Source organism: Mesocricetus auratus, unplaced genomic scaffold (genome assembly GCF_017639785.1).
Source record: "Mesocricetus auratus isolate SY011 unplaced genomic scaffold, BCM_Maur_2.0 Super-Scaffold_4256, whole genome shotgun sequence".
Classification (NCBI taxonomy): Eukaryota; Metazoa; Chordata; class Mammalia; order Rodentia; family Cricetidae; genus Mesocricetus; species Mesocricetus auratus.
The window spans coordinates 41293585-41309520 of record NW_024429182.1 but is presented as its reverse complement, the minus strand read 5'-3'; the positions used below and the strand labels follow the sequence as shown (position 1 = coordinate 41309520).

Sequence of the window (15936 nt, the reverse complement as noted above, 5' to 3'; positions counted from 1 at the left end):
TTCCTACCTTTCCAGTCCTTGGCAAAACCAAGTTTTGAGTCTGGGGAATGCTGAAACTGACACTTATGGGGCATCAGGAGCAATGTCCAGAACTCTGTGAAGTCACTTTGAAATCTGTGCCACATGTTCAGTGATCTGTCTACACTTAAAACATTGCACATATTACCACGTGCATCTGACTTTTGATATTCCCGGTGTTCTCAAGGATGGGTTATATTTTTAAAGCTCAAAAACAATTTTCAGGAAGGAATATAAACCGAATTAGTGTGTTCAAGAGAGTTCAGCTTCTTATACCAGCAAGCACTTGATGACTCTATGCCCAGAGTGGGGTTGCCAGAGGCATCTGTTTTATAGTTCTTGTTGGACAGACACTGATTGTTTTCATCTGTGCTCCACTGCTCGTGTTTTTGCTTTGAATTTTGGGTGGAGTTGTTTAAAAAGCAAAAACAGAAACAACAACAACAACAAACAACCAAAAGAAAAACTTTATGGAATTAATGATGACTCTTCAGTGTGTTTTGTATTTCACTTGAATAGGGTTTTGTTTAATGATGTTTATGTTTGGGGATTTTTATGTCTCTTAGTAATCCAAAGTGACATTAAACAGAACAAATGCTGCGATTATAGTCTTGGAGGGGAAAGGGAATTAACTTTATTCTTTTCCCGAGTAATTATGTGAATTGCTGAAATAGGCCACTGCAAGTCAACTATGTCAAAGCATTGACCTTCAAAGAAGGCCCGAGCAGACATCACAGAACCACAGAATAGGTGTCATGAAATGCACGAAACTTCTCAGAGGGCTAGATAATTGTTGGACTGAATTTGTGGAAAAACATGAGTCTATTACAGTAATTATAAAGTTATAATGCTGTCACTAGTTAACTCTAAACAAGGCTGGAAAGGAAAATTGTAGTTTTTTTTTACTATTTTTATTAAAAAAGTGTCATTGGAATTTTGATAGGAATTATGTATAGAAAATTGTGTTTTTAAAGATTTTTTGTTCACTTTTATAATGCCCTTTGTTTACTAGAGTTTATAGTGTCTGGAAAGATGATGGCTTCTGCCAGTCTCCACTGTGAACTAGCTGTATACCCTGAGGAGCAACCACCTGAGTCCCACCTCTCTCAGTTGTAAATGGGAAAAACAATATTATGCCTTGAAGTCATTTGGTTATTAAATTATTAAAGAGCTCAATAATGCAAGTTCTCTACATGCATCAAGGTCTCAGTAAATGTTTCCTGCTGTTCTCAATAGTAATCCTTGAATGGCCCTTTAAAGTGGAATTTGAGCATCAGGTATGAGGACACTGTCCTTAGCTGTGTGACTCCAGGGCTAATACAGGGAGACCCCTCTTCATTTCAGACTCCACTTGTTACTGCTTTGAGAGGAGGAAGGATGAAGAAACACTAGGGCAGTTGATTTTTTTCTCCTTCCCTTTCTCTTCTTTTATTCTTCCAAGAAGGTGCAACTTGTTAACTCAGAAATAGTCTTAGCATTCCAGGAAGCTGAACTCTGAGGAGAGGTGTGGCCTATTTCCCATCATTTATAACTATAATGGAGTTTTCTGGTCTTTTTCCACTTAAAAAATCTTACAAGGGAGGGTCTGAATAATCATCATTACATTTGAAGTCCAATAGTTAATTCCCAGCAATGGAAATTAAAGACAAATGTATTTTAAATTAGAGTGATGTTTAGTTTTTTTTCTTCTGTAGTCCATTTTTCAATGGACTTTTGGAGATACAGTACTAATATTTTATTCAATAAAAGCAATTTCTAGAAAAAAGTTAGCACCTACATCACCATGAATGATGTCACTACAAAGAGGTAAACTGTTTACATGGATGGAATAGAAGGTCATTGGTGATGCCAAGTTGGATAAAGTTCCATGAACATTCTTTGGGGTATGGGTATTTACTCATAATGACATCAGTAAAGAGAGATCATCAGGATCTCTTATATGCTTACCTGTATATTTTCCAAATATTAGGAGAGTCTGAGACCAAATGGACTGGGTTGGGTGTTCTTGTGTGGCTATAAGAGTGTGGTGACTTAGCCTGGTGACTTGGAGCTAAGTGTTGTGGATGGTGGTGAATGGTTGGCCTTTGGGGCATTCTGTCTCGCTCCACAGATCGTAAAGTTCTTCTTCCATTAGAACACCTCAAGATGTGTATTTAAGTTTACTTAGACATGGGCCTAAAACGAGTCATTGCTGTGAACTCCAGGCTTAAAGTTCAGCCTGTGTTTAATTAAAATGGTAAAGACTGAAACCATCAGCCTGTCTACCCATGGTGCTGGGATACACTTCTGCCTGTTATACTGTTTGTTCACTCCACGGTTGTGGAAAAACATGGGCTCCCTCAGTGGCCCCTCCTTGTCTATGTGACAAGAAAAGTACAAGGAGTTCCTTCCTGTGGCTTTGACAGTGTGAGAGCTCAGTGCGGTCTGCTTTGCACATTTCTCTTGTGTTTGTGTTTCAGTCCAACGTTTTCTTTTCCTATTCAAAATCAATGTGAAAACTTGCCAGGCTAGGAACTGTTAAAGAGTACGCTCAAAGACTTTGTAAACTTTGATGAGAAACCTAGTTATTGCCACTAACCCATAACTGAAATGCACCATCTTCTGTTATTATTAGCCAGACTACAACCCACAGTGACATCATCATCATGACTATCAACAAAGAGGAACTGCAGATATTAACACAGTACCTTGTGATGCAGGCAGATTTCAAAACACTGTTTGTAATTACTGCTTGTTACATGTGATCATGGAAAACAGACCCAGGGTAGAGCCTGTTATTGAATGTACTAATAAAGAAGCACATATATGCATTGTAATGCAGCAGCTAAAAAGTTTTGATATATCCCTTTCAAGATCATAGATTTCCTTTGTTATATGTTTAAATCGCACATTCTAAAATGTTTTTTAGAAAAGACCTTTTAGCTTCATTCACCAGGTTGACAGAGTCATGAAACAGTACCCTTCCTCAAATGGTGAACCACTTGGTATTAGTTAACTTATGTGGGGGCTCTTCCCTGGAGAAGTCTAATGTTCTCTCTCTCTCTCTCTCTCTCTCTCTCTCTCTCTCTCTCTCTGTCTCTCTCTGAGCAGTCTCTACTTTTCTGTAGTTCTTTGTCTAGCGGTGGGGTCCCTTGAAATTTTCCCCTTCCATTTTAATAAAACATGAACTTTCCCCAGCAATTAGCAAAACAGAGTAATATTCTAAAAGCCACATAACTTTTGAATAGTCACCCTACAAAGTAAGTGTTTTCAGGCAGAGAACAAAAGCCCTGGTTAGGGAAAGATCTCAGAAGTTTCTGGGTATGCCTAGGTGGCTCATCACTGTCTAACTGGCATCGCAGAACTGTTGTCACTGTGGGAAACTAGCCTCCTCACTGCTTGCATGTCTTCACAGAGGATGGGTGTCGAACCCAGTTCTGATTAAGTTCAGCCTTAAATTGCACCTCTGTTGTCTTTGTAGACTTTGCTCTTTTCTTTCAAACACTAAATTTTATTGAAGATACATCCGCCAAAATGAACAGAGCATTAAGCATCCACCTCAAAGAGTTTCCTCAACTGAACACACAGGTGGAGCCAGCTCTCAGATCAAGAATTTGGTGCCTTTTTATTCTACTGTTTATAAGTGCTGTATATAGATATAGCATTTGATGTGTCTCTTTGATGCATAGAGGCTGTATCTGCAAAACCTCCCAGGGCCTCGCCCTTGCTGAGCACCGATAGAGGCCATCTAAGGAGACCATGAACTAGTGGGAGGAACACAAGCATTGCCCCAGCTTTAATCCTGTTATGGACACTTAAGGGATAAGCCATCTTTGGCAAGTTCCTCAGTCTCTTTGAACATCAATGTGCTCATTGATGTAAATGAGGATAAGATGTAAATTGAGAATATGAGGATAATATTTTTCCTTTCATGAGAATTAGTGAAAATAAAATTGGATGTCTTAGTGCATATGACTGGTAAATGAATGGCAGATACATACATAGATCTATTGATAGATGCCACTATCAGCAAGTCTCATGACACCATTAAAACACTAATTTGTGGCCAGATGTTCATTAATTCAGAGGGGGCTATTGTAGGAGATACTTGATTCAATAATTTTCCTAAAAAATTTCCATAGCACATTTAATTATCATGGTGTTTTTTAAACTTACCTACTATGGAGTGAATGCCACAGGGTCTCACACTGTAGATCAGCCTGGCCCAATATTCACTATAAATCTCAGACTGGCCTTGAACTGTTGGCAATTCTCCCACCTTAGTTGGGATTATCCGGGTGAGACACCACATCTGGCTTGAATATAACCTTCAAAATCAAGAAGCAGAATTTGGTTATTATATTTCTGCATTTCTTAGAAAACAGACCCTCATTTACTTAATGAATTTTGTTTCTTCTTTTGAGGTGTTGGAGAAAACTTGACGGACCCATCTGTTATAAAACCTGAAGACAAACAGTGAGTTGACTTGCGTGTTATAACTTAGAAGACTGCATTCTGTTTGTTCACGTTTTTAGCCCTACTTTTAATTGTTGCATGAAAATATAAAAATTATATTTATTAATGCGTATCATGTAATGTTTTGTTATTTGCATAGATTATATAATGTTTAATGGTTCTTTTTTACAACTTAAAATTGATTTATTATTACATATATATGTTTATGCCCACGTGTGTGTTTATGCTTCATGTAAGTTCCTGGTTCCCACAGAGGCCAGGGGAGGGCGTCAGATCCCCTGGAACTGGAGTTATGGGTGGTTGTGAGTTGCCGTGTGGGTGCTGGGAATTGAACCTTGAGTCTTCTGGAAAAGCACCCAGTGCTGTTAACCACTGACCCCCAGTACCTTTTCATTTATTTTCAAAATCTAAATAAGACAGTGGAAACCACCAGGACACTGTGAGCAGAAGACTGTCTTAGTTTCTCAAAGGAAGTTTAAACACATGTGTCTTTTATAACCCAAAGAAGTTTTCCAACAGTTGTTGCACATAGATATGAGACAATATTTTTAGACTTAAATGAAGATTCTTATACTTAAAACAAGACTTTCTAAGTCACTTCAAATTAGGAAATGAGTAAAAAGAAAGACTGAGAATGAAGTAAGCTTAATTCTAGAGCCAGGTTACTAGGCATTAGCAGACATTGTAAGGGACAGTGCAATTTCCAGACTTCCGTTGCAAATTTGACTCTTGCGTTTTCTATTGTTCTAAATATAAGGCTAAAATGTGTAAGTTTAGCTCAAAGTAAAAACGATAGTGTAGCAGAAGTCACTTCCTTTGTTGTCGTAACTGTGAAATGGTGGTCTTGAGCCCAGGCAGTCTCTTCACAGGCAAACCAGGTAAGAGAAGAACACAAAGTGCTCTTCTTGCTATAACAGCCGAGTGATGAGGGCTCAAAGCCGCAGCGTTTCAATATGAGGCATCATCAGGCTGTCTAACTTAATTTAGAACCAAGTAACATAGAGGGATGAATCATTCACCCATCTTTTGAGTTCCAAGGACATCTTTTGATTTTTGGCACTAAGGCTCTTCAGCGTTCTGTTAAGGTGGAATGCAAAAAGGTGGTGGTGGTGAGTGGTTGGTGACTGATCAATATGGAGGACAACAGTGGCTGTTGTGATCAATATGGAGGACAACAATGCTTATGTGGGAACTGCCGTCAAGGTCACCAGGAGAGCTTGTGTTTCTCCTCCAGAGTTTCTGATCTCATTGTTTTGAGGTGTGGTCAAATGAGATGCATTTCTAATGAATGACAGGAGAGGTTGACGCCACAGGCCTGTGGGCACTTTGAGACCCATGAGTTGAATGACACTTTTAATTCTTAAAGAATTTTTTTAATTATGATGATATCTCATTGTTGTATAGCTCGTGGTGGCCTTGAGCTCTGGATCCTCGAGCCCCTGCTTCCTTAGTGCTGAGATTATATTACCCATGCTGGGTTGACATTTTTATTTTTACTTTTTAGTCAAACTGAGAGCCTATGCTTGGTTGCCAAGTCATAGAAACCATGTAGGACTCAATAAATTGAGATTCCTGACACAGTAAAATGTAAAAGTTTTGCTTCTCCTGGTTCTCATCAAATAGTCACTATTTTACTGCCCCATTCTTTCACTGAGTGGTTTTTACTAAATATGAATATGGCGCATCTTCAGGGTACCCAGAGAAGATGCTCATCTACTAAAAGTTTATTAGCTATTATTGGCTTGGGTAGGCTGAGGAAGAGACAGATGATCCTTAGGATTCCCATGCAACATTCAATTCCTATGATATTTATTTGATTATAGAGTCCATGTTGGACTTGAGAGTATAATGGACTATTTTATTTTTTATTTTAGCAGAGCTGAAGTGTTTTCTGCTAAGCATATGTCTTCAGCAGTCTTGTGTGCTCTAGGGCTTGTATTAGGAAGTTTTTTTGTATGAGAACTTTCTTTACATTTTTTCAGACTTTTTGCATATATAATGAACTCAGTTTATGTGTACTCTGTCTATTGTTCATTAAATTTTGACCTTGGCATATAACACTTAATATGACCTGAATACTCAATCTTTTTAAAATCTAAGATTATATTATCCTACTTGACAGTTAGGTATTTAATTGCATTCTATAGAAAGTGGATTTCAATGTCTATTAAAGTCACCTGGGGAATTAGAAAAAACATGCTTGGCATTCTATTGCATTGACTGAATAGGGCCCCGACCTCTGCAATTTTTTTCTATTTTTCGCTCATACATTACAACCTGACTTCAGGTTCCTTTTCCTTCTCCACTCTTCTCGGGCCTCCCTGACACCTTCCCTCTCCCCCAGATCCACTCCTCCTCTGTTTCTCTTAAAAAGGAGATATCAACTGAACACAACATAATGAGTTACAGCAAAACTAGGCACAAACCCTCATATTAAGTCTGGATAAGGTAACACAGTAGGAAACGGGTCATAAGAGCAGGAAAAAGAGTCAGAGACACCCCCACTCCCACTGTTAGGACCTAGCTACACAACCATAACACATATGCATAAGGCTTAGCTCAGACCCATGTAGGGTCTATGATTGTTGCTTCCATCTCTGTGACCCCCTAGGAGCCCTGCTAAGTTGATTCTGTGGGCTGTGTTCTTGTGATATCCTTGACCTCTCTGACTCCTGCATCCCCCACCCCATTATGTGGGATTGCCTTGGCTCTGTCTAGTATTTGGCTGTGGGTCTGTATCTGCTCCCATCAGTTCCTGGATGATGCCTCTCCTTTCTGGTGACAACTGGACTAACCAATCTATGAGTATAGCAAAATATCATTAGTAGTCATTTCATTGAAATTTTTTCCCAGTCTTATTTGGTTACATTGTGAGTGTCTAGGCTATCCAGCTTCTGGTTCCTGGGGATCTAGGCAGTGTCCGGTGTGGACTCCCTCTCATGGTGTGGACCTCAAGTTAGACCAGTCATTGGTTGGCCACCATAGCTTCCGTGCCACCATTACCCCATCACATCTTGGAGGCAGGACAGACTGTCCGTAGGTGGAAAGTTTTGTGGCTGGGTTGGGAGTCCCAGTCCTGTTGCTGGAAACCTTGCCTGATTATAGAATATGATCAATTCAGGCTCTATATCCCCCATTACTAGAAGTCTTCCATAAGGTCAATCTTGAAAATTTCAGGGAGTTTCTACTGCACTAGGTTTTCGCATTATCTCCCAAATGCCCCCCAATTCCAGTCGTCTCTCCCAGTGCTCTCTCTCTTCTGTATTTTTTTAAGTTCTCCAGTGCAGTCCTCTGAGATTATCACAGCAACTTTGTTTTCCATAACTTGAGGATAGTGTCTCCTGCAATGGGTAGAATGGTTTCATTGTGGAAACACCCAATTCTGTGTATTTGGTTTTCACAGTGACCTTCAGTTTTGTTTTCTCTCAACTGATTAGTTCCATTAGAACTGTATCTAACTAATCAATGGACCTTGTGAGTGTAAAATCTATTAAACAAAGTGTGAGCCATAGGTCAATATCACAATCAGGGACATTTCTGCAAATGCATGATCTCTGGGTTTTTCTGTACCCAAGGAACTGGCATCTGAACTTTTATAAAATCTTCTGGTGATGCACAGATTCTAGTGATTGAGTTCACCCATGCAACAACTCTGTGTGTTAGTTTAATGGAAAACTGAGGCTCTCTCAAAGTTCCAACTTCCCTGCAAGGTGAAAGAGTTGATGGAAGAGAACAGTTGTTATGGTGGCTTTGTAGAATGAGTCTAGTATCCTTTTTCATGCCTCCTCCCACTATCTCGAACTCTCCCTAACGTGCCTCATTTATTGGCAGGTTGGGACTGTATCATTTTAGCCCACTGCCTGATGGTTTTGAGCATTTGACAAGAAAGAAATGGTGATGAGGTGTTCTTTAGTGACTATGTATAGATGGCACTAATTAGCGTTTCCTTGTATGTAGACCCAAGCTACCACCTGCTTTTCCTATTTTGAAAAAAAATCTGGAAAACAGCTAGTTGTGTTTTCTTGGAAAACTTAGTTATTCGAAACAGCAAAGCTTGGAGCATGTCATGGGGTGTACATGCAAATGGGATGTCCCTGCAACTCCTACACTCTGATCTGGGAGCCCCCATAACCCTGGCATATACATTTTGTAGTGACTTTGATTATTTTGTTTAATTTTCATGATGCTCTCAGAGACCAATAGCTTCCAGAGATTACTTGAAAATATTATATCTTAGTCAGCTGTCTTCATGCCTTCCTGGAAGGACAGAAATAGCTGGTATGGGATGCAAACAAGTGAAATTTTCCAGTGAGGTCACAGAGAGACTCCAAAGGGAGTCTTCCATGCTAATGACTGAACAAAGACCTTCATCTCTCACTTTATCAGATCAGAGAGTTCTGGTTTAAATACTGAGTGATCCTGCTATTTTTTTTTCTTTTTGCCACCTTCAATTTCACCTGACTGAAGTAGTGTCTTACCCGCTGGAATGAAACTGAGACAGTTAACAAGAGGCGGCTTATGCTACTGGGTAAATACCACCAGAGCTGTGCTTTGTGAGAGCCGTTGAGTGACCAGGAAAGTTAATCCCCAGTGTCTTTCCACTCTGTCTTCCCAAGAGGTTTTCCTCCACCTCCCCGGCACAGAGCGGGAGGCAATCTGAGATCAAATTGACATCAGTCCTCATTCTGAGCTTGGCACATCTTCAGAGAGCCACTGTTCTTCTGCCAAAAGGAAGTGGAAATTGAGATAAATGTTTCAATCCTTGGATGGAAAAAAAGTTCATTTTTACACCATGTCCCTTTTGAGAAACCGCATTCCTCAGAAACAAAGTTTATTATTTCCCTTTGTGATAGTCGGCTGGTTGTTTCTCCTCCTTTTTCTTAAGACATGGTATTTAAGAGCGGTAATTGAGTTCAGATTTTAAAATGCGCTGTTTCCACTGTGCATGTCATTAAAATAAAATATTAGCTTTCATACACTTTCTTTGGAGGCACTCCTTGTGTGCTCTGTCCTGTGTTGGGTGGAGGGTCAAAATCTACAGAATAATGCTTGTATGAACAGCGAGCCTAGGATCTGCAGAAGATCTTTATATTAGAATGCTCAAAACGTGTCTCAGAGATACTGAGGCTACTTGTGGTGACTTCTGTTATGTACTCCGGGCATCTGCGATCTACTTCCACAACCTTTTGGCTAATAGCTGTCTTGACTTCCCATGAAGAACCCAGCTATAACAGTTTGCAGAGTCAAAAGTGGCTTTTAAAAGCCAGGATTACTGGCTCTGGTGGCTAGTGAGGCGTTCGGTTTGGGGAGAGTCATTTTCGAAAAAAGTATTTGGGTATGCACAGTGCATATCTTTTTTAGAAGGTGCATTCCATAGCAAAGTTACTCTATCCTTTACCTTTGGGGTGTTTCAGTAGAGCATATGGTAATTCTCTCACCCCATATGCATTAAAAAAGGTTTCACTGTATTTTGTTTTAATGTAGCACATCGAAAATTCACTCTTCTATCAGATTAGTGTTGGAATGAGTTTCACAGTAGGTCTTGAAGTTGGGTACAAAGATTTAAGTGCATTTGAATTTTAAATTTGCAAACCTAACATTGTTACTTCCCCAAAGTGCTCTGTTCTTTGTTGGCTCCTTTAAGTGGCTAGGTTACTATGGGATACTGTTCGCCATCTCAGAGAATCCTAGTTGGACCCCTTTTCCTCAGCTGTGATCTAATTGATATTCTGATATTTTCTCTAGATCAAGAGGGATGGTGTTTGGACCGGCCAATTTAGGGGAAGATGCAATTAGAAACTTCATTGCAAAACATCACTGCAACTCCTGCTGTGGGAAGCTCAGGCTGCCCGGTAAGTGTTGGAGACTCCGTTTCTTCTAAGAAACTCTCATAGAATAACAGTTATTATAACTTGGGATCGAGTGAAACATCTTAACCACATTTTTATCTCACTCGCAGCCATTCACAAGCTTGACTTTCTGACTGAAACATTTCAAGTCTCAGGAGGGATTTAAAGGACAGGGATTTGCTTGAGGTTCTGCCAAAATGTGATAAAACAACCTTGGGCCCAATGCTTGTCACACTCGCTCCACGAAAAGAGTTCCACTTACTTAAAGGGAGTGAAGCGGGAAGGAGGGCCCCCACTCCTCCCTTCCAAGGTCCTGTTTGCTTGCAGACTGCATGCTTGTAGCATTTTTATCCTGCTCCAGTTTGCTCATTGGGCACTGGAGAGGGTGTGGCCCAGAGGGAAAGAAAGGCTGTCAGTTAAAGCATTACTCTATCCTGTCTGTAACAAATGACCCTTTATTTGCTTGTTTGTTTGTTTGTTCGTTTTACAGCAGTGGCCTTAGAATCCAGGACTTTGTCGTGCTAGGCTAGCACTCTCCCACTGAGCTACACTCCCAGCCCTCATACATTAAATTTTGATGAAGCGTGCGTGCGTATGTGTGTGCGCGTGTGCGTGTGTGTGTGTGTGTGTGTGTGTGTGTGTGTGTGTGTGTGTGTGTACTCAAAGCACCACTGGGCTTGCACAGAGGTCAGAAGACAACTTGTTTGTTTGTTTAGGAAAATAGATGCTTTATTTATTTATTTTTGGTTGTATCGTTTACATTTTTTTATTTTTAAATTAAAATTTAAATTAGAAACAAGGTTGCTTCACATGTTAATCCCAGGTCCCCCTCCCTTTCCCCCCCCTCCCCCAAGTTCTTCTTTTTACTGGCTATAAGACTTTGGCCTTCAACATCTTCATCTGCAAGCAAGAGATAATTGTACTTGTCTCACAGAGTTGGTGTGAAGATTTATTTTATGTATATGCTCAATAAATGTTGGTTATATTATTAAATATATATTACATATGCTTATATATGTTAGCTTTTTTCATCTAGAGAAATCACCATTTAACATTAGAAAGTAAAACAAAAAATATGAGGTTTTCCTCTTGGTACCAAAGGTTGAGCCCAGGGCTTCACACACACACCGTCTGCACAGTCAACCCCTGAGTGACAATCTTGGTTCCCTACACCGATCACCCATAGCTCCCAGTCCTTGAGCCCAGTTAGGCTAACTAATCAATGGAGCGAAGAGCAAGGGTATCCTCTCATAGCTGCCTGCGATGTGAGCTCAGACGTGGATGGGCAAAGAAGTTGATGTAGATCACAGTGTCTTCTGTACTGGTCACCAGGAAGCCAGGAAGGGATTAGGGCTGGGCTGAGGCACATCAGAGCTCTACATGGGGGAGACAGGAGCTGATGAATATCTGAACCACCCCACAATTGCAGGCTGGAACCAACTCATGAATCACAGCATAAAAAGATGTATGTGACATTTAATGCCCCCTTCCTTATAGTTTCCTCTCAAAGATTACCCTTTATACTTTTCCTTTAAATTTCCTTTTTAAATGGAAGAGGAAGGGCTTAAGAAATGTCTCATGTGGTCTTTGATTGATGAAATTTTTTTTAATTTATTTTTTTTCCCCCGAGACAGGGTTGCTCTGTAGCTTTGAGCTTGTCATGGCACTCATTCTGTAAATTAGGTTGGCCTGGAACTCACAGAGATCCCCCTGCTTCTGCCATCCAAGTGCTGGGATTAAAGGCATATGCCACCACTGCCCAACTTGACGAAGCTTTTATAGGTGACCAAAGAGATGTGGACAGCTTTCTTGTGGAAAGCTGAGCCTTGGAATCTAAAATCAACATTTTGACTTATCCCTCTGATCCTTCCTAACCTTCCCATGTGTTGTAATAAAAAAAAAAAGCATCTTGAGAGAGAAAGATGCCTGCTGTGTGACATAGTTCAAGCAGAGGGTTTTTTTAAAATTAGAGATAAAGGATTATAAAAAGGGGAAAGGAGAGGGGGGGTAGGAATAATGGGAGAGAAGAAAGAGAGGCAGAGAGAGAGAGAAGACAGAGACAGGGAGAGAAAGAGAGAGGAGGGTGGGAGGTGGGCAGGGCCCCTTTCAAAGGGAATATAGTGAATAGGCACAGATGGTGGGGGCTCTTAGTGGCTGCAGCTGGGAGCCCCAAGGGCAGGCCAGTACAAATGCCTAAATACTAACACCATGTCTTGTTGGACCTCATTTAATTTTGGTCAGACACATTTCACTCCACTAGGTGGTGGCCATAGCCTTATGTAGGGACAGCATATGTAGTAAGAATTTCATGTAGTCATGGGGATGGGAGAGGAAGTGGGTTTAGATATGCTTGAATGTTTGGAATCCAGATGCCCAAGGCTCAGCTTCAACTAAGCCTGAGGTCCAGTCCATCTGCATGATTTAATGTGTTCTAAGACATCTACTAAGACTGTTTTGTTTTCTTTGTAGATTTAAGAAGAAATGATTATTCCCTTGCAAGGGTACATTGCAACTCAGGACTTGAGAAAAACGTTGAGCCAGCTGAGGGGCTTCCAGCAAGAAACAGAAATAGTAGTTCTCCGGAAGATCACACACGCCTATAGAAAGGGTGACAAGGAAGAGGATGGTCCTTTAGCTTCTTTTGCTTTGAACTGTATGGTGATGTTCACTGATTGACATGACCCTGGCTGTGTCAGAATCTCTGTCAGGATGACTTTACAATGTGGAACTCTCTGGAGGTGTTGCCTGAGCCTCATCTCTGGTTGCCCACAGGACACAGTGTCTAATGGAGGGGTCCTCCTGGGTATTGACCTCTGAGCAGAATGTTTGGCATACATTCTCATCTCCTGGTTCTGCATGAAGACACTAGATGAGCCCACCGGGAGTACTCTCCTTTATACCTCATTGCTTCAGCTGGCCGCTTGGAACTGTTGAGTAGAATGCTGTGCACTGAAGAACTGGGGAATGAATTAATTTATTTTCTCACTATGTCTGCAGACTCTGTCCCTACTGCTAGCCATCACTTCATCCAAGGGTTGTTCATATACCTATGCATACATTAAGAATATATGTGATTTCCTCTTCCCTCTACAGCAGCATAAGGTTTAAATAGCACCAATAGGGAAGACACTGGGACAAATGTCTGTTAGCCCAGACTGGAGTATAAATAGCCATAAAAAGTCCAAGAACTTGTAGACTCCAGATGTTTTGGATTGTGTCATCAAATCACATGATACTTGGGCTCTTTCAGTTCCTTTGAACAAAGGAGAAGTACAAATCTAAATTAATTTTCCTTACATCCCTTTACTTTTTTAAATGCAAAAATGGAGATAGGTAATCTTGCAAACTATTAAGAAAGGTTTCACTTTATTAAGCTCAGGACACTAAGACAGAGACCATTGCCACTCTGTTCGTTCTCTCTCTCGGTACTGTATCATATCACATCTTTGTCATTATGTCTTTGACAGTCCTGTGGGGGAAAGATGCATCTCAGGTTGAAATATTTTGCATGCATCATTTCCTTCCTTTGCAGCATTGTGATGGTTTGAACACTTACTTTATCAGTTTCTGGAGCTTGAAGTGAGGTGTCCCTGGAAACAAGCCTGCACTGGGAGCAGCTCCCTGTTGCATGCTGGGTAGGGTTGCCCTGCCTCAGAACAAGTATGACTTTTTACACTAGCAACAGAAAAGACTGGTACTGAGGGATGGCTCCCATGCAACCCTGAGCCCCTCTTTAACATTCCCACTGGCCATCAGTAAACCTAGGCCTAAATATTTTCAGCTTATCTTTGTCTTCAGCTCTAACAACCATTGACTTACTTCTAAGTCTGCTTTAGAAATCTAGACTCCTGCTTCCTTAGGCTGCACTTCAGAGGAAGTGTTGCATGGTGAGTTGGGAAGCAATTGAATCTGGTTCATGAGATTTTGCAGGCTCATTTGTATTCAGCGTCCTTTGATTGGTAGGAGGTGGGAAACTTGGATTTTCTTATCTCTCTCTTCTGTTTCTCCCTTCCTCCTTTCCTCTACCCCCACCTCCCTCTGTGTAGCATAGACTGCCTTCAAACTCCCAATCTTCCTGTCTCAGCCCGTTAAGTATTTGCTTGCATGAAACAATGAGTGGCAGTGAGGATAAAATATTAATAATGTTGTCGGGGGTGGTGGTGCTTAGCAGTATTGTCCAGTCTCTAAATCAGTAAAAGATCTGTTGCTGTTCAGTGCTGTACTCAACTCTAGAAAGGGCAGAGTTTACCTATGTAAGGACCAAACCAAATGAACCAATTTATTGACCAAAATACCTGTAAACTGGAGTGAAACTTGAAAGCAAATACAAAAACTTGATTGCGAACTTTTGTGGTGTGCTTTTCTTTTTTTAAACAAACACTAAGAAAAACAGCTACAGAATATTATTTGAAAAAAGAACTGCTGGGCAAAGATCCTGAGATTGCTTGCATATGATGTGACAGTATAGACTGAGTGACTTATGATCACAAAAGGATGCAGTGTTTGGTCATTTAGCCAATGGTCTTCAGCGGTTATTTGTGAAGCATCCTTTCTCAGCAGCATCACTGGTGAGATTGTGGGGGTGAGATCCAAAATCATCATCATCATCATCATCATCTCTCTCTCTCTTTCTCTCTCCTTCTCCTCCTCTTCCTCCTCCTCCTCCTCCTCCTCCTCCTCCTCCTCCTCCTCCTCCTCCTCCTCCTTCTTCTAAGTTAGGATCTCTACTAAGTCCTGACATATTTGACTTACAGGCAGATGTCAGATTTGGAGGCAGGTCCTATACCCTCCCTGCTAGGACAGTGGGTTCTGGTTGGGATCAGAGAGTTAAGGTAATGAGAAGACATGGAGATTTTAGCACCTCTGAGTGAAGATGAACCATATAATTCTTTCCCAGGTGCAGAGTTTTGGTCCTGGATGGGATCTAGATGTGAGGGTCCGAGAAGAGGTCAGGAAGTTCCTGTGCAGGGAATCTAGTGTATGGAGTCCCTGTTCATGGGCTTTCCATCTCTGGATTCTGACTAGTGCCCACCACTTGCTGTCTTAAGGCTGCTTGCATCTCAGAGGAGTGAGATTTAATATAATTTGGGGCATTCCTCACTCTGGCTTTGTAAAACAAATGTCAAGAGTTCCCAGTATCCATCCAGTCAGTGTTCGAAGAACGTTTATTGTTGCTGACAGTTGTTTTAGATGAGAGTCAAAACTCTGGGTTTGGAAGTGATGACACATGCCCTTCTCAGGTCCTCTTATGCTTCTCATCAGATCAAGTCAAAGGCATGACTCACAGTCTGAGGCCAACAATATTTTTTTTAAAAAGAAATAACACAATCTTCAAATGATAGTGAATTTCATTCACTAGGTAGTAAATCATATTTACATTTTTAACCTAGAAGGAAATGACTATCAACTCTTTAAGACCCAGTATGATTCTTTTGATGTCTCTCTGTTTTAATTTCCTAGGAAATAGCTTTTAACAACCTACACCTTGTCTATTGAATTCTTAACCAGTTCTTACCCTTATCACCATTGGCGATAATGCCTGAGTGCAGTCCTTTACTGGTGGCTATTAAAATGAGATGATAACTTCCCAGAAACTGCCTAGAAATAATCATCA

At 40.8% G+C, this 15936-nt stretch overlaps 1 protein-coding gene across 1 annotated transcript in view; it reads left to right on the top strand.

Moving 5' to 3' along the window:
• Trpm6 (transient receptor potential cation channel subfamily M member 6) overlaps positions 1-14667 on the top strand; it is a 133666-nt gene extending 118999 nt beyond the window's left edge. Inside the window, exons 37-39 of the mRNA XM_013117383.3 lie at positions 4422-4473; positions 10219-10325; positions 12792-14667. Coding sequence (XP_012972837.1) covers positions 4422-4473; positions 10219-10325; positions 12792-12925 — 293 coding nt within the window. The 3' untranslated portion in view covers positions 12926-14667. The remainder of the gene's footprint in view (positions 1-4421; positions 4474-10218; positions 10326-12791) is intronic.
• The last annotated feature ends 1269 nt before the right edge of the window (positions 14668-15936 follow it).